At 41.6% G+C, this 23,267-nt stretch overlaps 1 protein-coding gene and 1 pseudogene across 5 annotated transcripts in view; both read left to right on the forward strand.

The window, feature by feature from the left end:
- The first annotated feature begins 6,316 nt into the window (after positions 1-6,316).
- LOC149750498 (small ribosomal subunit protein uS8 pseudogene) lies at positions 6,317-9,437 on the forward strand (annotated as a pseudogene).
- A 4,082-nt stretch (positions 9,438-13,519) lies between these two features.
- FLVCR1 (FLVCR choline and heme transporter 1) overlaps positions 13,520-23,267 on the forward strand; it is a 38,078-nt gene continuing 28,330 nt past the window's right edge. The window contains exons 1-3 of one of the 5 annotated variants that reach the window (XM_089909616.1): positions 13,521-14,459; positions 19,757-19,901; positions 20,432-20,548. In XM_089909616.1, the coding sequence (XP_089765742.1) occupies positions 13,722-14,459; positions 19,757-19,901; positions 20,432-20,548 (1,000 nt within the window). In that variant the 5' untranslated portion in view covers positions 13,521-13,721. Of the gene's footprint in view, positions 14,460-19,756; positions 19,902-20,431; positions 20,549-23,267 lie in introns of all 5 variants that reach the window. The other 4 variants (XM_089909614.1, XM_022593420.2, XM_022593419.2 and 1 more) reach the window with 4 other exon arrangements.

The raw sequence follows: 23,267 nt of genomic DNA on the forward strand, positions 1-23,267 counted from the left end.
CAATAGAGATGTAGTCCACCGACCTGGCACAGTGCTGCTTTGCAGTCCTGCCTTTGATTGCATCATGACTTTGTCACGGCGCAGGGACTCCAGGATGGCTTCCAACACTTTCCCTTTCCTTTGACTATAAAATTGTAGTCCACTTAATCCTCAGGGCAGAGCTTCCTCGCCTGCCCGCTTGCATCTCTTACAAGTGTCCTATATTAATAAATCTACTTCTTGCCTATCGCTTTGCCTCTTGCTGAATTCCTTCTGTGCTGAGACACAAAGAACCTGAGCTTCAGTAAGTCCAGACACTAGGTGAGTGATTCTAATTAAAAGACCATGGGTTCAAGTCCCAACCTGAGGTGCACAGTTTCAATCCCACAATCTAATTAGGCAAAAGAGATCTAACCATCTTGTATAAAGTCCATTCAAATATACCAATTTTTATAAACTGTCACCTCAATTCTATCAAATCTTATACCTTTAATTTTAGCCTTGATTGGGATCCCATCAACGAATCTTCTGAAATAAGAAGTCTCAGAAACTTACGTTTTATCCCCAGCCATTTTACCCATTTTTGTACAAAAGGCTTTGAGATCCCCATTGAGGGACTGAGCCAAGGGACTCAGGCCCTTTTGTCAGTATTTAACTTGATTTATTATCCTAACTGTCCCCAAGCAATTACTGGTCAGGTATCTCAGTGTAATTTTCTTGCAGGCTTTTAAAAAGTTTTTTGAATTGTGGGAAATAGAGCAGACTTGTTCCAGGCCCTTTAATGTTGGGGGAACCACCAGGGGATCCCTTTGTTCCATTCAATCCTAGGTGTGTTACCGAGTCCAAGCTCACTCTGCTCACCACACAGGCCAATAAATCGGACAGCAGGCGTTGAGGCAAGGAAAAGACTTTATTCTTCGGAAAGCCAGCAGACCAAGAAGATAGCAGACTAATGTCTCAAAATAACCATCTTATCGGGGTCTGGATGCCAGTTTCTTTTATAGAACAGAGAGGGGGAGGAGATGAGGAAGTAAAGTAAAAAGGCCATTAGTTTTGCCTGGCTTGACCAGCGCTGGGGAGGGAATGTGTTAATTCCTTCTTTTCTGCAGCCATTCACAGGTGGGCACGGTCAGATTGCCTCCCTGTGAGCTGAACAAAGGCACTTTAGTTTAACATTCTGGCAGAGGGGCAGGGTTCCCTGAGGCAGGCCACTATGTATGATTATAATAATAAAAGCAACGAAAAGCAAAGGTTAAAGTAGAAGAAACAGATCCGAAGAGTCAAAATTGGCTCTTCCCTGTTACAGGTGGTGTTGTATTAAAACCTTTGTTTTAATTCCATTAATGTCATTTTTATTTATTCCATTTCTTAATAACCATCTAAAGATGTCCATCCTGGACATCCAATAGATGCTGGAGAGGGTGTGGAGAAAAGGGAACCCTCTTGCACTGTTGGTGGGAATGTAAATTGATACAGCCACTATGGAGAACAGTATGGAGGTTCCTTAAAAAACTAAAAATAGAACTACCATATGACCCAGCAATCCCACTACTGGGCATATACCCAGAGAAAACCATAATTCAAAAAGACATGCAGGGCTTCCCTGGTGGCGCAGTGGTTGAGAGTCCGCCTGCCGACGCAGAGGACACGGTTCGTGCCCCGGTCCGGGAAGATCCCACATGTCGCGGAGCGGCTGGGCCCGTGAGCCATGGCCGCTGAGCCTGCGCGTCCGGAGCCCGTGCTCCGCAACGGGAGAGGTGACAACAGTGAGAGACCCGCGTCCTGCAAAAAAAAAAAAAATTCTTGCAATAAATGATTTATTTGCTTTCATTTATATAATATTTACTATTCATTAGACCTTACTATGTTTCATTTCTCTTTTCCTTACTTTCTCTGTATTTAAAAAATTTTGTAAATTATTTATTTTGGGGGGGCCTTGCCATGTGGCATGTGGGATCTTCCCCAACTAGGGGTCGAACCCGTGACCCCCTGCATTCAGAGCCCAGAGTCTTAACCACTGGACCACCAGGGAAGTCCTATCAGAATTTTATAATCAGTTTCTTGTATGGAATTCTTTGTGTTTGTTAAGAAATGTGTTGAACTTAATTTTTGACACAGTTGATTAATTTTGTGACTTTTGAACTTAAAGATAAATTTCCTCCAAATGTTTTTTTTTTTTTATTCAGTCTGAAATCTTCTTTATCTCTAGATTTTACTGAAAAATGTTTATTTAGTGACCTAAATAGACATCAGATTTTCTTTGGCATTTGTAGTCTCTGTGGTTTGTAAGAATATTTAAATTTTTCATTGAATTCCATTTATTGACTGAGTTATGTTTTATGGTGTTTGTTGTTATTAGGAGGCAAATATGGTAACATTCTATTTCAGCAATTCCCAAATAAGATTTAATAAGTAGTCTCTATATATTCTATCCCTCTTAGGACTTGTAACTAAAAATTTGTAAAACTGGAGGATACTTTACATATATACACACATATATAAAATGCATATGTATATTGTATATATGTATGTAACATATAATATACAAAAACTTTATAACTCATCCCCCAATTTATAGATAATAGTGATCTCTTAATTTTCTTTGGGACAGGAAGGATTAATTTGATAAAATGAGCAATAAGACAATGGCTGAGGATAAAAAAAATCACTGAACATGTTTTGCCTGCCTAAAAGTAGTTCTATAGATAATTATTTAAAAAAATTAAAGCCTACTTAAGTTTATTTTAAAATTGCAAATATAATGTTGAAGTCATCATTAAACATGTAATGTTGAAATAAATGGAGATGAACTCTAAGAAAAAAAAAACAACTATTATCTAGGTACTTCAGAGAGAAGCTAAAACAGAGGATATGGGGGAAGGCCTGTCCTGGGAAGGTCCCATAAGGTCCTGCTCCGTTACAAGTCCAGGATTTTCCTTGAAAACAATTTCAAGTCTGTTGTAATAGTCATGCACAAGTTTGTTAGTCCTTGAGTGCATGCTTTGATTTTATTCCAATCAACAGGTTTTGGGAAGGCCCAAGGAATGGCTTCATGTAAAGTTTTTGCTATTTCTTTGGCTTCAGAGCTGTCAGCTAGCATGAAACATTGAAGATCCTCTAAAGGATTATTCCAGCCAGCTTTAGCCATCCAAAGTTGGGCGATCAGGAAACACAAGCTCATAGATTTGAATGACAATGTTAAATTCCTTTGCAAAATGGTGAGGTTCTCAGTAAGCTTGGAAATCCCTTTGGCTATAGCTAGCAATTCTGCCTTAGTCCCAAGTATGTAAATTAGATTTAAAAGGGTGCCCTCATTATTAGGTTTCAATTTAAACGTATGATTTTGTGTATTTATTTATGTATTTATTTTTTGGCTGCACTGCACAGCTTGCAGGATCTTAGTTCTCTGACCAGGGATCGAACCCGTGACCCCTGTAGTGGAAGTGCGGAGTCCTAACCATTGGACCATCAGGGAATTCCCTAAACCCGTGAGTTTGAATTGGTTGAATGAAAGAGGTTGGGGGTGGAGGATCAAGGGAGGCCTCAGGGTTTGGGGAGTAAAAAGGGAGTTCAGCAAGGGAAGAGGAAAAGAAGGAGGGAGATGGGGGGAAGTGTGGAGGACAGACTTGAGGAGCTGGAGGGGGTGACAGAAGAGTTACCAGTCTTTTGTAACTGAGAAATCTTTTTCAGAAAGTTTAGAATTTTGTCTTGGAAGGAACCGATTTGGGGATCAAAGAATTGTAATTCAGGTCACATAGATTCTGGTAGCAACCTAAACAGCGTCCTGCTGGGGGTAAAAGTCAGGAGCTTTTAAAGGCAAAGACGGGAGATTTGTATTACAAAGAATTTTAATTGTAGTTGGAGGCAGAAGCTAGTGTTGACCAAACAGGTTTGATAAGGCTAACACTAGAGGGAGGGGAAAGTCCGGTCCATAACTGTGACAAGTTTCAGGTGTTCTTGCAGAGTCCTTGGAATATTTGTGGTTTGGCCCAATTCAGAAGTCCATGGTTCCATCCGTGTGTGAGGTTCACCTCCTTAATGGGTTCCTGGCTCCATTTTAAAACCCCTTGACATAAGTGAATCTATTTTATTTCACATTTCACCAAACCTTACCAAGGTCTTACTTCATTCCCACTCTAAGGTTATAGGATACAACACTAGGCATGCACAATTGTGGCCAACTATGTAAAATTAAATTTAAACTGTGTTTAGTTACATTTCAGAAGGACAGAAGGCATGATTTAATGTGTAATATAGATTAAAATTTTACAATAATGGAGCAGGCTATCTTCCTAATGTTAGTCACTGCCATCTAAAGGCATTTACCAAGTTGTGCAAGTGATTCCATACAGCATGAACTGCCAAGTAAAAAGCCTTTTTAAGTACTGAGGGAGTTATAAAATACGATACTATATAATACAGTCCCTGGCTTTAGCAAGCTCAAATCCAGAAAAGGGATAAAATATGCAAAGGGAAGTTAAATAACATTGCCAGGAAGAGTTCGGCTAGTGGCTCTAACAGTGCTACGAGGTCAGAAGAGAGAGAGGTCTGTAGGGGCTCCAGTCATGGAGAAAGACTAAGGAAGGAGGTGGGAACTGAGCTGACTTGGACCCTAAAGGATGGGTAGTTAGGCCTAACTGAGAGAATATGGAGTGCAAATCTTAGCAGATCATGAGTTCGATTGCATGATAAACATGCACATGGCATCCTGGCTGCACTGCGAGGATTAATGTGGTGTGATTTATTTTCTGCTCTGCCAGTCCTCCTCTGCTCTCGTTATTGTCTCTGCTCTGTACACTCAGCCATGCCCAGCTCCTTCACCACTCCTGACCAAAGGGGCACTGTCTTAGTGACCTCACCCTCCCAAGCCTGGACATGAGGAATTTGACTTGCTATGGTAGTGTGAAAGAATTGCAATCCAAAATAGAACTGGAGGAGATAAAATGGAGAATCTTTCGCGTGTGCCCTCAGGAAGACAAAATTAAGGACTAAGAGACTGATTTCCCATAAATGACTGATTTATCAAAAACTGATAGTGTGGGAATTTTCTCAGATGATGGGGTTGGATCCGGAGATTGTCTCCTGTTGACTTTGGGAAGTTTAGCCAGAGGCAGGCAAGGAAGAGGACCCAGATGGTATTGGTCTCACAAAGTGGACTGAATTGAGCTTTGTTTGCATGACTTGTTGGCCTGAAACAAATAGACTGCTAGATATTTTTCCAGCAAAGGTGGGATTATTCAGATCAGTAGAGAATCGCAATTCAGGGTCTGCAACCATGGCGAGCCACATGCAAGTTCCCTGTACAGTAAAGAAAGGAGAATGCTTTTATTGAGGGGAGAAAGAAGTTAGGAGGGCTATAGTAGACAAAGAGACCGTGGCTTTTCATTGGCTGAGTCCTTTTCAGGAAAGGAGTCTTTCTTCTTCCTGTTGCGTTCTGCTGTTGCTGCAGGGTGTGAGAGCGCCCCCTGCTGGTCTCCCAACTCTTTAATTGCCGTTTCTGTTTATTAATTTTTTTGCTTACTTTACAAGAAAATGAAGAAATCATAATATAATATTTTTGGTAATGTTTTTGTAATCGTAATAATCAGTATGAATTTTGTTAGTTTAAATGTATGAATGGCTAAGAAACCCTGATATATTAGAGAATCTGACTTACTAGACTTGTGATTTTAATTTATGTTTAATTGCTATTCCACTTGTAGTTTTTTTTGTCCTTTTGTTTGTTTGTTTACGTATTTATTTTTGGCTGATCCGCACAGCATGCAGGATCTTAGTTCCCTGACCAGGAATCAAATCTGTGTCCCCTGCAGTGGAAGCATGGAGTCTTAAACACTGGACTGCCAGCAAAGTCCCCCATTTGTAGTATTTTTTTTTTTTGGTGGTACACGGGCCTCTCATTGCTGCGGCCCCTCCCGTTGCAGAGCACAGGCTCCAGACGCGCAGGCTCATCGGCCACAGTCCGTGGGCCCAGCCCCTCCGCGGCACGCGGGATCCTCCCGGACCAGGGCACGAACCCGTATCCCCTGCATCGGCAGGTGGACTCCCAACCACTGCGCCACCAGGGAAGCCTCACTTGTAGTATTTTTATTGGAAAGCTCTGTATAGGGAAAACTCTTCCTCCCATGTGTTTCTTCTTTACTCTGACACTACTATCACACTGACAATGCTTCCGACACCAGATGTGTGGGATTTTTTTCCATGTCAAGCAATTCTGTGACACCCTCTGAGTGTCCAACAATTCAACTCAATTTTGACACTATCTACCTGGAGATAGCATCAGATCCCACAGGTGAAGATCTCAGTCCCACAAAACTGCTCCTCTCCCCACTTCGGATGACAAATAAATGCAAGTCCAGGTTGTCGCCTATGCTTCTGACCAATTGATTGACTCTAAATCAAGGTTCCCATGACCCCATCCTTGGTTTCGATTAATTTGCTGGAGCAGCTCACAGAACTGAGGAAAGCAGTTTACTTACTGTTTACTGGTTTATTATAAAAGGGTAAGATGAACATCAAGATGGAAGAGATGCAGAGGGCAAGGTATGTGGGAAAGGATGTGGAGCTTCCATGTTTTCTCCAGGAACACCACTCTTCCATACCTGCAGGTGTTTGCTGGGTGTTAGAGAAACTCTCCTAATGCAGTACTTTTGGGATTTTTATGGACGCTTCATCATGTAGGCATGATTGATCATTAATTTCATTTCCAGCCCCTCTCTCCTCTCTGGAGAATGGGAAGTGAGGCTGAAAAGTCCAAGCTTCTAATCATGGCTTGGTCTTTCTGGTGGCCAGCCCCCATCCAGCAGCCCACCAAGAGTCACCTCATTAAAAGTGACTAATGACACTGCTATCACCCGGGAAATTCCAAGGGATTTATCAACTCTGTGTTAGGAACTAGAAAGACGTATATTAAAACAAAGGATGCTCCTAGTGCGCTTATCAATTAGGAAATTACAAGGGTTTTAGGAGATCTGTGCCAGGAATGGGGTGAGGGGCAGTGACAGAGACCGATATATATATATATATTTCTATTATCTCACAGCTGTAAAAGAGTTTCTTTGCAAACAGTATTTCACTGTTTAAGAAAATCTGTTTTAATCAAAAATTTTGGACTTATTAAGTTTGTAAGTAGTGTTTAAAATACTTTGGATGATTTGTTTTGTTAGATTTTTAGCAGTGGTGCATTGGTAGATGTAGCATTTGCCAGTTTCACTGTGTACATGTTCCCATTATGGTCAATTTCACGCTACCTACATGATGTCACTGAAGCTGAGATTGAAATTTGAAATTAACAACTTTAATAAATTTTGTATTGATTTAAACACAAGTAACCATGTTTTCTTTTGTTTTCCTGAGCACAAAATGCTCCCTTAACATTAAAAAACAAACAAAATAAGCTCAAATGACTATGGCTGGGGGTAGGGGAGCCATCAGGGGTAAATGTGTGAATGGAAATCTCTTCTTTAAATTTGTTGTTATGAATCTCACCATCTTTTTTTGTGTGTGTGTGGTACGTGGGCCTCTCACTGTTGTGGCCTCTCCCGTTGCGGAGCACAGGCTTCGGACGCGCAGGCTCAGCGGCCATGGCTCACAGGCCCAGCCGCTACGCGGCATGTGGGATCTGCCCGGACCGGGGCACGAACCTGTGTCCCCTGCATCGGCAGGCGGACTCTCAACCACTGCGCCACCAGGGAAGCCCGAATCTCACCATCTTTAAAACCAACATGCCAAATCTGATAAATTCATTCAGGTAAAGGGAATAGGAACAAGATGTAATATGGATAATTTAGTGTGATTTGACATTGGTTATACTTAAATCACTCAATAGGCAAATTTTAAGCCAGATTAAGAGAGGCAGGATCTAATTTAGTAAATCTGTGGAGATGTTTTAGGGCGGAACGCTCTTCCCACTTCAGAATTAAATCCCTAGCACATCTGCACAAAAATGTACACATGGTTTCCACCATCTTTCCGTGCCACTACAATGGTAGGCATGAATGTCCTGGCTGATGCTCTCAGGAGCATCAACAATGCCAAAAAGAGGCCCAAATGTCAAATCCTTACTAGACGTTGCTTCAAAGTCATTGCCTGGCTTCTAACTGATGTTGAAGCATGGTGATATTGGTAAATTCGAAGTCATTGATGATCACAGAGCTGGGAGAATTGTGAATCTCCTGGGCAGTTAAAGTGTGGAGTGATCAGCCCTAGATGAGGTGTGTAACTCAAAGATCAAGAAAAATGGCAGAATAATCTGCTCTTATCCTGTCAGTTTGGTTTCATCGTGCTGATGAACTTAACTGGCATCATGGACCAGGAGGAAGCAAGACAAAAACACACATAAGGGAAAACCCTTAGGATTCTTTTTCTAGGAATGTAACATATAGATACAGATAAATCACTTCAATGGGGGGAAAAATACAGCATGGGAGGATTCTGATTTCCAGCTTCCTCCATGCCTCTATTCCCAACTTAACCTTTCCACAGCGTAGAGCAGCATTGCCTTGGCCACTCAGGTGAACAGACATGGTAATAGTGGTGCCAACTGAAAACAATGTTGCTAAAATTTACCTCTCTCCATGAAACATGGATTTTACATCTAGGGACCTTGTTCTGGTTTGTATCTTACCCTCTTAGACTTCAGGAAACCTTTGCTCAGGAACAGCCACATCACTGTTAATAGTATCTTGGACCTTGGCTCCTGGGTGTCATTCAGATCTCATATCACTGAACTATTACTCATTCAAATTGGTCTGACTTGGCATTTCACATCCATAATGTAGCTGAAACTCATCTTGACTCCCAGCCAAGTGATGTTCTCAGTACTGTCCTCTCTGGCAGAGATTAAGGTTCGTGTTATGTTATATATCCATGATATAAAGTATGATTCATGCCTAAACTGGAACATAAGTATCTACCACTGAAGCCTCAAGAGAGAGGAGGCAAGGTTAAGAGATTAAAATGATAATACAAAGAGATACTGCTGAACTTTCCCCTTTCTGTACTCCATTTGTTACTTTATGGAACTTTGTTGAAAGAGGCATACAAATTTTGTCAAATCCTTTCATTGGAAATATCTTACTTTTCATAAATCATAGAAACTTAAAGTCAGAAAAAATCTGAGATCTAACATAGCTCACTTTTCCATGGAGTTTGGGAATCTTATCCACAACATACCTAGTCCAACACAGATGTTTCATCTAACTCTTGTCTAGATATGTCATGTGGTGGTCCATTCAACTGTTGGCCACTTCCTTTTATTTATTTATTTATTTTGCAGTACGTGGGCCTCTCACTGCCGTGGCCTCTCCCGCTGCGGAGCACAGAATCCGGACGCGCAGGCCCAGAGGCCACGGCCCATGGACCCAGCCGCTCCATGGCACGCGGGATCCTCCTGGACCAGGGCACGAACCCGCGTCCCCTGCATCGGCAGGCGGACTCTCAACCACTGCGCCACGAGGGAAACCCTGGCCACTTCCGATGACAAGAAATCTCCCTCTTGTGAGGCTAAGAGTAATTAGTATATGCCATTGTGTACTGCCCTTTAGGGACATCCTCAGAGCATCTTCCAGGGAGGGACTTTACCACCATAAATTCCATCTAAAAGAGCTTGGAGTAGCTCCAGGACAATCCAAGCAGGTTTAAATAGACAAGATGGGATCAAATCTAAGATAACATGAGAATGTGATATGACTTTGAGGAGATATGAGTTGATAATAATGGCTATAGGTAATATTTTACTGAGTATTACTATACATCAGGGATCAAGGAACCATTTAAGTACTTTATATTTATTAGCCATTTATTTCTTACAACCATCTCATGAAGAATATTGTCTTCATTTTCCCTGTTGAAACTGAGGCACAGAGTAACTAGTCCAAAGTCATGCAACTAGTAAGTCAAAGAGCTAGGATTTGAATCCAGGTCATTTGGCTCTGGAGCCTGGATCCTTAACCACCATAGTAGACTATCTCAATAACTGTAACTAAGAATGTGTAAACCGGGCTTCCCTGGTGGCGCAGTGGTTGAGAGTCTGCCTGCCGACGCAGGGGACGCGGGTTCGTGCCCCGGTCTGGGAAGATCCCACATGCCGCGGAGCGGCTGGGCCCGTGAGCCATGGCCACTGAGCCTGCGCGTCCGGAGCCTGTGCTCCGCAATGGGAGAGGCCACAACAGTGAGAGGCCCGCGTACCTCAAAAAAAAAAAAAAAAAAAAAAAAAGAGTGCCTGAACCATGTGCGGGGTATTATTTACTCACTTAATCCTCACAACAACAATCTAACGAGGCATGCACTATTACAGAACAGCTAAGTAAATTGCCCAAGTTCTCACAACTAGTGAGTACTGAAGTTGGAATTCAACTCCAGGTAGCCTGGCTCTAGATCTGATACTCTTCTCCACTATTCTAGATCCTCTTGGTGGTATGCTCCATGTAGATGATGATGGTGTCAGATACAGAACTTTGTTAAGTGCAGGGAAGACAAATGACAAGGTGGAAAAGAATAAGATAGGCACCAGCTGGTAAAAGCATGGAGGGAAATTTTTTTTTTTTTTTTTTTTTTGGTGGCGCCGAGCAGCATGCAGGGATCTTAGTTCACCCACCAGGGATCGAACCTGTGCCCCCTGCAGTGGAAGCACAGAGTCTTAACCACTGGACCACCAGGGAAGTCCACCATGGAGGGAAGTTAGATGCTAACTGGTATCCGGGACACTCAGAGGACTCCCAACTCCCAACCCCAATCATTCTTGCTAAGGACATAGAGAAGACAAATTATCTCTAAACAGATGGAGCCTAAAGAATCAGAAAGAATGGCCTCCCTGCAGGAGTACATTCAGGAAGCTGCCTCTGTGCAGAAAGGAAAGTTATCTTTCCAGTCTGGTAGAAGACAATCTCCAATCTTCACTGGATAATGGGGAAATGAAGCCTAATATAATTTGCCACTTTTTGGTTTCAGGAAGGGGGTGAGAAGTTTGCAGATATCTGAATGTTTACTGTGAACATGTGGATTTGAGGTACTACTGGGGCAAGTAAAGAAAGGTCCGTTTAAAATTCTACTCATTGGTGATGATCATTTTGAGATGTGTAGAAATATCAAATCACTATGTTGTACACCTGGAACTAACATGTGTTGTAGGTCAATAATGCTTCAAAAAAAAAAAAGAATCAAAAATAAAATTCTATCCACTGGATTACTTTTTTTAAAAAATTTATTTATTTTATCATTTATTTATTTTTGGCTGTGTTAGGTCTTCGTTGTTGCGCTCGGGCTTTCTCTAGCTGCGGCGAGTGAGGGCTACTCTTCACCGAGGTGCACGGGCTTCTCATTGCAGTGGCTTCTCTTGTTGTGGAGCACGGGCTCTAGGCACACAGGCTTCAGTAGTTGTGGTGTGTGGGCTCAGTAGTTGTGGTGCATGGGCTTAGTTGCTCCGTGGCATGTGGGATCTTCCCGGACCAGGACTTGAACCCGTGTCCCCTGCACTGGCATGTGGATTCTTAACCACTGCGCCATCAGGGAGGTCCCTGATTCCCTTTCTGAACAGGTTTTTGTTGTGTGTGTGTGAGCTATGTAGAAGGTTTCATGGTTCATGAAGGTATTAAAAAAAAAAGCCTCAGAATAATGAATAGTGAGTTGTACTGAATATTAAGCAATGCAATTAGTTCATTTTTCAGAAATCCATATAATAGACATCTTAACTAAGAATGAAGTCCTTTGGATTCCACATTTAGTTATTTTTTTGTTCATTCAGAGGACATCACTCAGTCATCTAAAATAATATCTAAATCAGTGTTTAGAAAATCATATTTGCAGAGGAACTTTACAATTTTTTAAAAAAAGAAATGGATTCACTTTAAAAATAAGTAATTATTTAAAATATCCAATGCTTGTTAGTTGCAGTCATTCAGTAAATATTTATTGAACACCTACTGCTAAGTACTGTTTCAGGTTCTCAGTATACAGCAACAGCAGCAAAGCAAAACAACTTTCAGCCCTGCCCTCACAGAACTGACGTTTTAGTGGGGAAGGAGGAAATAACCAACAACAACAAAATGACATTTTAGAGTGCTAAGCATTAAGAAGAAAAATGAAGGGGATTAGGAGTGGAATGTGCAATTTATATAGGATGACCAAGGAAGACATAAAATGCACATATTTCTTCAGGTTTAGTATTATGTAGTATTTCACCTGCACTGAGACATATCTGATATATTTTTATATGCTACCAAAATAATGATGTTAAGAGGCAATAAAAAGAAAGTGTACTGGGTTTTAGAGTTCTAGGGAAGCAACACTTTTTAAAAAAAATAAACATTTATTTATTTTTGGCTGCATTGGGTCTTCATTGTTGCGAGCAGGCTTTCTCTAGTTGTGGAGAGTGGGCGCTACTCTTCGTCGAGGTGCACGGGCATCTCATTACAGTGGCTTCTCTTCCTGTGGCGTACCGGCTGTAGGCGCATGGGCTTCAGTAGTTGCGGGGCCCCGCCTCCAGAGCGCAGGCTCAGTACTTGTGGCTCACGGGCTTACTTGCCTTGCGGCATGTGGGATTTTCCTGGACCAGGGCTCGAACCTCTGTTCCCTACATTGGCAGGCGGATTCTTAACCACTGCGCCACCAGGGAAGCCCTACCTTTTAAGATTAAATCCATTGTGAGATACCCCTAGTTTCAATTCCACTTTAATAATGAATACTTGGAGTCTTTTTATTTTTCCTTCAAACTTAGTTTCCCAAGAAGTAGCAGGACTGACTTTTCCTGTAGTCCAGGAACACTTACAAGGCTACGTGTGCTCTTGAGAGTAGGCAATATGTCTCATTTTTATTTTTTATTCCCCAGAGTCCATGACAGTGTGGGGCACATACCTTTCAAAGCAAGTATGGTGCTTGGAAGCCACTGAATGTGTGTCCAGTAAATACTAACTGCAAGTGTTGGTGCAAGGGAGAATGTTGAGCAACAGGGCCTGCTCAGGCACAGCACATCCCAGAGATTCCAACTTCACAAGGCCAGATTTCTGAAGAAATCTCTTTATTTGCATCAAAATGCTTTCTGGTGCTCTCCCTCTGCCGAGACAGCACGAATTTATGAAACGTGCTCCTGTCTGCTTTAAAGGCAGCGTCCGATGTTGGCAGCTGCATTGGGCCGAGAGGCCAAGTTTGTCCTCTGCCAGTGTTAGACCTGTCCCTAGAGGAGCCCCTCTAGGTGGAGAGACTCACGTCTGCCTCTTTGTCTCCCCCGTTTCTCCTAGCCCCTCGTTCCCAGTCCCGAGTTGCCCAATCCAAAGCTCGCCTCCCGCCCGCCCACGCCCAGGTCGGAGGACTTCTGGCCACAGCATCCATCCAGAAGGAGAACACCTAGCGCAGACCTCCAGCTTGGCCTTCCTTCTCTACCGCCCCGCACACTCACTCCCGCCCCGCACACTCACTCCCGCCCCGCCCCTCCGGAAGCTCCCCGATTGGCTCCGACGGGCGAGGGTGCCGCTGATTGGCCAGCGGGCCTCCACCGCGCAGTGACGCTGCTTTCTCCCGGCCCGGCCTGGCCCTGAGTGACTGCCTGCCGGGCAGCGCCCGGGAACGAGGACTTTGCCTGCGGACTCAGGCAGCGCGGGTTGCAGCTCCCGGCTCAGACCGAGGCTCACTCGGCCGGGGAGAGGGTCGCAGGAGCAGTGGGCCGAGGGGTAGGGCTTGGGGTGCAGGGAGGGCCTCGGGTCTTGGGCTGGGGGTGCAGGGCTGGGAGGAGGGCGGGGGAGCCCAGGGACATGGCACTGCCCGACGATGAGGAGGGGACAACGGTGGCGAACGGGCACCCGCCCGCGAACGGATACCTCCCGGTCCCGGGGGACGCGCCCGCTGGAAAGGTGAGTGCGGAGACGCAGAACGGGCCCAAAGCCGGCTGCTTGGCCCTGAATGGGGTCTCTCGGGACAGCCCCAAGGCCGCCTCGGGAGCTCTGGACAGGCCGAAGACTCCGCTGGCCCCGGAGGAGGAGACCCAGGCCCGGTTGCTGCCCAAGGACCCCGGCGAGCAGACGCCGGCGGTCGAGGGCACCCTGGTGCCCCGGACTGCGCTCTCCGCGCGGCGCTTTTTGGTGCTACTGATCTTCAGCCTGTACTCGATGGTGAACGCGTTTCAGTGGATCCAATATAGCATCATCAGCAACGTTTTCGAGGGCTTCTACAACGTCTCCTCGCTGCACATTGACTGGCTATCCATGGTATACATGCTGGCCTACGTGCCCCTCATCTTCCCGGCCACCTGGCTGCTGGATACCAGAGGCCTGCGGCTCACCGCCCTGCTGGGTTCCGGCCTCAACTGCCTGGGCGCCTGGATCAAGTGCGGCAGCGTGCAGCAGCATCTCTTCTGGGTCACCATGTTGGGCCAGTGCCTGTGCTCTGTGGCCCAGGTGTTCATCCTCGGCTTGCCCTCCCACATCGCTTCAGTGTGGTTTGGGCCCAAGGAGGTGTCCACAGCTTGCGCCACCGCCGTGCTAGGTAATCAGGTAAGGACTAGGGTAATAGATGAAAATCGGATCCTGAAGGACCAGATAAAACGTCATAGGCCATGTGAGCTAGGTATATGGATCCTTAGGAGGCATTCTATAAATGAAGGAGAGGAGGTGAGCAGTCATAAAATAGGAAGCAGTCTTGGATTAAAGAGGGGTTTTGATTTATTTGTGAAGACAGACCTTTCAAAACCAGTTTAAAATGACTACCTGGTCATCTTTGAGAATTACCTGTAAAGTAATTAACTGTACAGGCCCATATCTAGGCCTAACATCATAAAAAACTTGTCAGTGCGATAATGAATGAGTCTAAAGTAGGTATTATTTTTGTCATCAGTGTATTCTTTGCAAAAGGAAGGTGCTGTGTTCTGGGAAGTTTGTTCTTATTTTGAGTGGTCCATGTAAACAGCTTCTGTTTAATTTTATATATTAGCAGTCAGCAGAGTGCCTGGTACATAACAGACATTTGTAAATGATCGCTAAATAAATATAGTGATAAAGACCTCACAGCATTACTGAGTCCTATTACCAAATTTTAACGGTAAGAAAATGCAAGACAAATCATAGATCATAGAATCCATTGCAAAAGCGTGGCTTATTTTGCCAAGTCTCCATTAAACTGTTTCCTAGACTTGCCAACACCATAGGTTCAAATTCATTAGCATTCCAGTAGCATTATTAGGTAGAATTTGTGTGTGTGTGTTTGTGTGTGTGTGTTTTAATTGCAGAATGGTCCTTTTACTGTAATTTAAAATTTGCATATGGAGTCCTATGATACTTTATGTAAATTATATCGAGTGTTCATTCAGCTCGAGGAGAATCAAGTTAAAAACCTGTATAACAAGGGACTTTCCTGCCGGTCCCATGGTTAAGACTTCCCCTTCCAATGCAGGGGGTGCAGGTTCGATCCCTGGTCAGGGAGCTAAGATCCCACATGCCTTGGGGCCAAAAAAAGCAAAACATAAAACAGAAGTAATATTGTAACAAATTCAATAAAGACTTTTAAAAGAAATTGCTTAAAAAAAAAAAAAGACCTGTATAACAAAAATGTTACTTCTCTCTATACATATATCATGTAGCTATGTAACAAAAGAATGTTACTCTTTTACTTCTGGTCTAACACTTGTTTCAAGATCACAGTAAGATCTATTTAAATTCCATGTAAAGAGTAACTCTACATGTGGGCTTATTGCTTTATATTTATTTCCTTTAAAAGTACAGAAGAAGGGATAGCTTGAAATATAGTTGTATATCCAAAATAATTTGTGACTGATATTTTAGTTGGTTGCTTCTGCATGTTTGGATAGGAACTGTTTCCTTCAACTATTTTTTCATTTACGAAATTATATGCAAGATTAATACTTCATTGAGCATGATGGAAATATTATCAACTCCATATCTATGGATTATCTATTTCATGGATAATAAATGGAAATGTTTTCTCATAGGCAGATTTCCCTCTAACACTTGGCACACCTCTGGGCCTTCCTCCTACATTCTCCCTAAGTGTTCGAATCCTTCCTTGACTCTAGTAGCTCTGCACTTGCTCACGACCCCCAAGTATGCCTAGATTATGGAGTGATCATTCATAGTAATATTCAACATTATTGAGCATTCACTAAACCTGGCACCATGCTAAGTACTTTACACACATTGTTTCGTTTAATTTCATTATGTAAGGTAGGAACTATTAGTCTCCTCATTTTATATATACAGAAGCTGAGACTTGAAGGGATAAAATTATTTTCCAAAAGTCACACAGCTAATTAGCAGCAGAATTCACACTTAGGTCTGTCTGATTCCTGAATCCTATCTTTTAACTACCCATCTACTGTGCCAAGTCTCTAACCTGAGAGAACCTTCTAAAAAAAATTGTTTTTTTAATTTTTTAGCCATGCCGCACGGCTTGCAGGATCTTAGTTCCCCAGCCAGGGATTGAACCCAAGCCCCAGCAGTGAAAGCACCAAGTCCTAACCACTGGACTGCCAGGGAATTCCTGAGAGAACCTTTTAAAACATAGATCAGATCATGTCATAGCTCTGCTTTGAACTCTCCAATGATTTCCCATAGTAATTAAAATAAAATCTAAATTCCTTACTCTGGATTACAAAACCTTACTAATATGTTTTTGCTTCCTTAAACGACACTAAGCTTGCATTTTTCATAAGGGCCTTTGCAAAAACATTCTGTCTGGAATGTTCTTCCTCCTAAGATCACATTGTTATATTCTTATTATCATTCAGCTCTCAGTTTAAATTCATTTTAAATATCATTCAGTGGCATTTCTTCAGGATCCCATTTAGAGTTGCCCAGTCACTGTCTTATTACATCATTGTACTTTAATCCTCTATGTAGTGCTTATCACTGTCTGATATATTTATGTTTATATATTAATTGTTAATTATTACTCTTCTCCGATCCCCACCATTAGGTTGTAAGTTTCATGAAATAGGCACATCGTCTAAATGTACAACATTCATTAGAGTGCCTGGCACGTTGTAGATTCTCCATAAAAATTTATTCAATAAATTAATGAGCTTCAGACTTATGTAGATACTGGTCAGCTGGATATTTCCACTTGACTATCCCATATGACCCCACCAATCAAAATTTACCTTGTCTCCCAGCTCATTACTCTTCATTTCCACTGCCACCATCTTAGCCTTGGCCACCTGTGGCTCTCACCTAGAGCTTGCTAACTGATTTTCCTATCTGCAGCTCTTGCTCTCTTCCCTCTATTCTCCACATTCATCCATTGTGGTCTTTCTAATGTGCACATCTGTCCTGGACACTCCCTTGCCCTCTGCAGTGTCTTCCATTGCCCTTAGGAAAAAATTCAAACTCTCTTAAGTGCAAGTGAGACCTTCCAGTTCTGCCTCCTGCCAATTCCTCAGCATCACCTCTCTGCACAGCCTCCATTCCTCATATACAGACTTGCTCTGCTCTGAGGGGACTTGTGCACTACTTACAGTTTCTCACAAGGTCATGCTTTCTCCTTCCTTTGTACATGATGTTCCGTTGACTGGGAACATATATATATTTTTTGAATTTTATTTTATTTTTTATACAGCAGGTTCTTATTAGTCATCAATTTTATACACATCAGTGTATACATATCAATCCCAATTGCCCAATTCATCCCACCACCCCCACCCCCGCTTTCCCCCCTTGGTGTCCATACATTTGTTCTCTACATCTGTGTCTCAATTTCTGCCCTGCAAACCGGTTCATCTGTACCATTTTTCTAGGTTCTACATATATGCGTTAATATACGATATTTTTCTCTTTCTGACTTACTTAACTGGGAACATTTCTATTTCACTTGGCTAACTCTAATTTCTTATTCAGATCTTTGTTCCTTTAGAAATTTTTCCTCAACCCCAAGTCTATACAAGGTGCTCCTCTAAAGTACTCTCTTAGCTAAGGTGACCATATGCTCCAACTGGCCTAGAATAGTCCAGGTGTACATCTGTTGTCCAGTACAACTGCTCATGGGGTCCCTTTCACTCTGACTAGTGTTCTTGCTTGAATGATCAATTACATGATCTTCCCAGTCATGGCACTCTCTACCTCTCATCACAGTACTGCTCTTACTACACTTGTAATTACCTGTTTAACTGTCTCTATCCAGCTTTTTATAGGGAGCAAATGCAATATTTGGTAAATGTTACTTCTCTGCCTCAGCCTCCTCTTTGAAACCTATCTTGGGCCCTTCTGTCTCACCTCCGTCCCCCAAAGAATCTGAAATCTCCCTCCACTGATCCTCCTTTAATACTTTGATTTTATTTCTCTTGTTGTGATGATCATAGTCGGCCTAATTTTTTTTTTCCTGAGGTAAAATTCACATAAAAAAATTAATCATTTTAAAGTGTACAGCTCAGTGGCATTTAGTACCTTCACGATGTTTTGCAGCCATCACCTATATCTGGTTCCCAAACATTTTCATCTACCCTCGAAGAAGACCCAGCTCCCACTAAGCAGTCACTCCTCATTCCCCCCTCTCTAGCCCCTGGCAACCACTAATTTGTTTTCTCGCTATGGATTTCCCTAGTCTAGATATTTCATATAATTAGAATCATACAATATGTGACCTTTTGTGTCTGGCTTCTTTCATTTAGCAAGTTTTCAAAGGTCATCCATGTTACTGCATCTATCAGTATTTCATTCTTTCTAAATAATATTTCATTGAATGGATATACCACATTTTGTTTATCCATTCATTCATTGATAGACAATTTGCTTTTTTCCACCTTTTGGCTATTGCAAATAGGGCTGCTACGGATATTCATGCACAATATTCAATACATGTTTTCAGTTTGGGGGTATATACCCAAGAGAGGAATTGCTAGGTCATACAGTAATTCTATGTTTAACTTTTTAAGGAACTGCCAAATTGTTTCCCATGGTGACTGCACTGTTTTACAGTCTTATTAGCAGTGTACAAGGGTTCCAATTTCTCCACATCATGACAACATTTGTTACTTTCTGTTTTTTTTTAAATTATAGCCATTCTAGCGGGTATGGTTTTGATTTGCATTTCCCCAATAACTAATGATATTGAGCATTTTTTCATGTACTTGTTGAACATATATACATCTTCTTTGGAGCAATGTCTATTCAGGTCTTTTGCCCATTTTTGAATTGGGATGTTTGTCTTTTTGTTGTAGAGTTGTAAGAGTTCTCCATATATTCTGGATGGTAGATCTTTATCAAACATATGATTTGCAAATATTTTCTCCCATTTTCTATGTTGTCTTTTCTCAGCATTTTTTTGTGTATATGTGTGTATTTTTGTTCTCCTTTTTTTTTTTTTTTTTTTTTTTTGGCGGTACGCGGGCCTCTCACCGCTGTGGCCTCTCCCGCTGCGGAGCACAGGCTCCGGATGCGTAGGCTCAGCGGCCATGGCTCACGGGCCCAGCCGCTCCGCGGCATGTGGGATCCTCCCGGACCGGGGCACGAACCTGTATCCCCTGCATCGGCAGGCGGACTCTCAACCACTGCGCCACCAGGGAAGCCCTTATTCTCCTTTTTTGTTGTAAGTAGCCAAAGGGTAAGGAGTGTGTCTTACACAACTTTATAGCAGCATCATTTGGATGGTTGGAGCTTAGTAAATGTTTATGAACTAGGGAAGACATTTGACAACAATTTTCCTTTAATGGTATGGTAAAAAGACATTAGAACATGGTGCTTTAGAGCTTACGAAAGGACCTTGCAATAGTGGTTGTCTTTATGTTGATTACTTTTTTTTCTCTTATAATAAGAAGAAAGAATTAACAGGACTGTTTATTTTACAGCTTGGAACTGCAGTTGGCTTTTTGCTGCCACCAGTTTTGGTGCCGAACACACAGAATAACACACAACTGCTGGCTTGTAATATCAGTACCATGTTTTATGGAACTTCAGCTGTCGCCACACTTTTATTTATTTTAACGGTAATTGGTAAGTGAATTATTTTCCCTAAAGCTTAAATAGATAAGTGCATGACAAACATATGAAAATAAAAATAACCAACTCTGAAAATTTGTACTGGTAATATCTCAAGTGCTATTTGCTTGTTTCATTCTTGCTGTTCACTTTCTTGTTGAGGTAATGAATGCTACCGCCTAAGGATATGTTATGGTCCGCTACATCCGTTTTAATATTGTAAAGGGTTTGAAGACTAATTCATCTCATTTGTCTCCCTACTAACTTTTCTTTCCTGATAACTGTTGGTTTCAAACATATTACCTGCCTCCTCTTTGCCTCTCCGTCTACGTGTCTGCATCTTACACTAACCTCGCCAGGAACAAGTTCTTGTCGTGCTTTGAAATGATGCGACTAGGCTACAACCTTCCTTTAAATGATAAATCCTTCCAGGGATCCCCAATTTAACAGTTAACTGGATCTGAAAATGTTGACCAGTGAATGATCCTGGGCAGCAGCAAGCTGTTCAGCAGAATTTCAAACTGTGGCAACTATCTGCTTGTTAGGCCACTCCAGCAAAGCACTGCTGCCACCGCTCGTCCCCGAGTCCTCTCGTCCGGGCCTGTCTCTTGAAGCAGTCAGTCAAAATCAGCTGCAAGCAGCCATCATCAGTTTGGAAGAAGGTTTGGGAAGGTCTGCTTTTTAAAGTTATTTTTAATGGGAAACAATTTTGATTTCAGGGAAAAGAATAGGTGCGGCTTATTTAAGTAATAGAGCTGCTAACATAACTATAATATTGCCTTTTGGGCACTCAGTATATCTTAAATTGATTTGAAGAAGAAAGGAACTTTAAAGTTGAAAGGCCATCTTTCAATCATTAAAATTTATAATTAAATTTCATTATAGCTGGAGTTTTAAATTTTATATGTTGATTTTTACCATGGTTATAACAGTAATGAAAAATGCAATTTTTTTTTATGATCACCAGATATAAAATCCTCAGTTTTCAAAGAAAATGTATATTAAAGACTATGGAGTGTTTTGATAGAGATGCCTTTATTTTTTAAAATTTTATTTATTTAATTATTTTATTTTATTTTTGGCTGATTTGTGTCTTTGTTGCTGCACGCGGGCTTTCTCTAGTTGTGGCAAGCGGGGACTACTCTTTGTTGTGGTACGCAGGCTTCTCATTGTGGTGGCTTCTCTTGTTGTGGAGCACAGGCTCTAGGCGTGCGGGCTTCAGTAGTTGTGGCACGTGGGCTCACTAGTTGTGGCTCGTGGACTCTAGAGCGCAGGCTTAGTAGTTGTGGCACACGGGCTTAGTTGCTTGGTGGCATGTGGGATCTTCCCGGACCAGGGCTCGAACCGGTGTCCCCTGCATTGGCAGGCGGATTCTTAACCACTGCACCACCACAGATGCCTTTAGAGATGAACTGCTGGACCCAGGGATAGGAAACTCAGCCCACATATTTTTAATTTCCCTTAAGATAATGAACAAAATATTCTCATGGTAGCATTTAAAATATTCTGACATGTCCAATCTACCTATGATTGGTTTTTATGTTTCTGTTAGGGAGTGGCATATTTGCTGTGTGCTGACTACTGAAAAAGGATAAATTATCCCTTGTACTATTTTGGCAGTTTAACAAGGTTTTAAAAGAAATCTATATTTTTAAAAAACAAATTCCTATATCTACTTTTCTGGTAGCCATATTTGACGTGCTAGATGAAGTATGAGATATAGTTTATATACATTTTGCATAAATGGATCTTCCATTAGCAATAGGGATTATTAAAATATAAAATTCTCGGGCTTCCCTGGTGGCACAGTGGTTGAGAGTCCACCTGCCGATGCAGGGGACACGGGTTCGTGCCCTGGTCCGGGAAGATCCCACATGCCGTGGAGCAGTTGGGCCCGTGAGCCATGGCCGCTGAGCCTGAGCGTCCGGAGCCTGTGCTCCGCAACGGGAGAGGCCACAACAGTGAGAGGCCCGCGTACGGCAAAAAAAAAAAAAAAAAATATATATATATATATATATAAAATTCTCTTTCCTTTGATTGCTATGTATCTTTGCATAAATTCTGGTTTTCCTTTTTTTATCGTCTTCAATTGCTTGTCTCTTTGGAAGAAGTGAGAGTAATAGACTGTATATAAGATATCTATAGATACAAAATTATATATATGACACATGTATTTAAACATATATGTATATATATATATATATATATATATATGAGATGCTACAAATATAAGATTTTTATTTGTGGGACAAAAAACATAGGCATGACCATTGGCGTATCACCCTGTATTATTTAAGAAATTAAAAGAGAGCTATTCATGTACATAATTATGTACTCATGGCTTATGAGTAGACAGTGGAAATGGAAATGGGAGGTGAATGGAATGGAAATAGAATAGGAAAAAAAAAAGCTCATTGTCAAGTTTTGCTTGGTGACCTATAAACTTAGTCTTATGATACTAAGCATAATATAAAAGCAAGATAATATACAGTTGTGATATGAAAGTCTAGGTTGAAAATTGTGACGTTTAAATTAAAAATTTACCTGTTTTCCTTATACCTAAATATTTGCTATTAAGGAAAATATGGATTATTTTAAAAATCCTAACTTTCTTAAAGTTCCTTAATTACTAAGAGACAGTGCTACTTCCTTCTAAATTCTACCCATACATACTTTGGAAGCCCAATCAAATCTTATAAAATAATTTAGTTTTGTGCTGATGCTTTTCAGCAATGTGACATATACCAAACTGGTATTCAGAAGTCTTCCTAAAATACTAACTTGAGGAGGGTTCATGTCATGTAATCCCATTACCCTCCGTAAGTGTAATCCATCTAACATTTCTAGGAATTAAGCCCAACCTTCCACTGAATTTCACACTAATACCCCATTCTTATTGGGAGAATACTATTAAAGTCTCTAACATTTGATTGATATGTACCAAACATGTTTAAAAGCACAACTGCATGCTATATTTCATTTAATCCTCAAAGCCCTATAAGGGCGGTACTATTATTATCATTCCCATTTTATAAATGAGGAAACTGGGCACAGAATTTAAGTAAATTTAACTGACTCATGGTCACAGTTAGTATATAAATGCTAAAGATGAAATTTGAGCCTGGGCAATCTAACTCCATTAATAAAATGTTACATATACAAATATATCATTTTAATTTTTACTTAGTCTGATTATTTGTTTCAATTCCTCTTGTATAAGTGGTAATGCTGTTGTATTTGAAAGCTGTTCTTCTTATGCAGAGCAGTAAACTATATCACTTAAGTGTGTCAGTTAAAATCCTTATCATCCTGATTCACTAAAATGAGTGGATGACAAACCAAAAGTAATGGCAGTCAAAATATTTAATATTAAGGTATTTA

Source organism: Delphinapterus leucas, chromosome 1, assembly GCF_059928025.1.
Source record: "Delphinapterus leucas isolate spDelLeu-1000000601 "Yukka" chromosome 1, BTC_Dleu_Yukka2, whole genome shotgun sequence".
In the NCBI taxonomy this organism is placed as follows: Eukaryota; Metazoa; Chordata; class Mammalia; order Artiodactyla; family Monodontidae; genus Delphinapterus; species Delphinapterus leucas.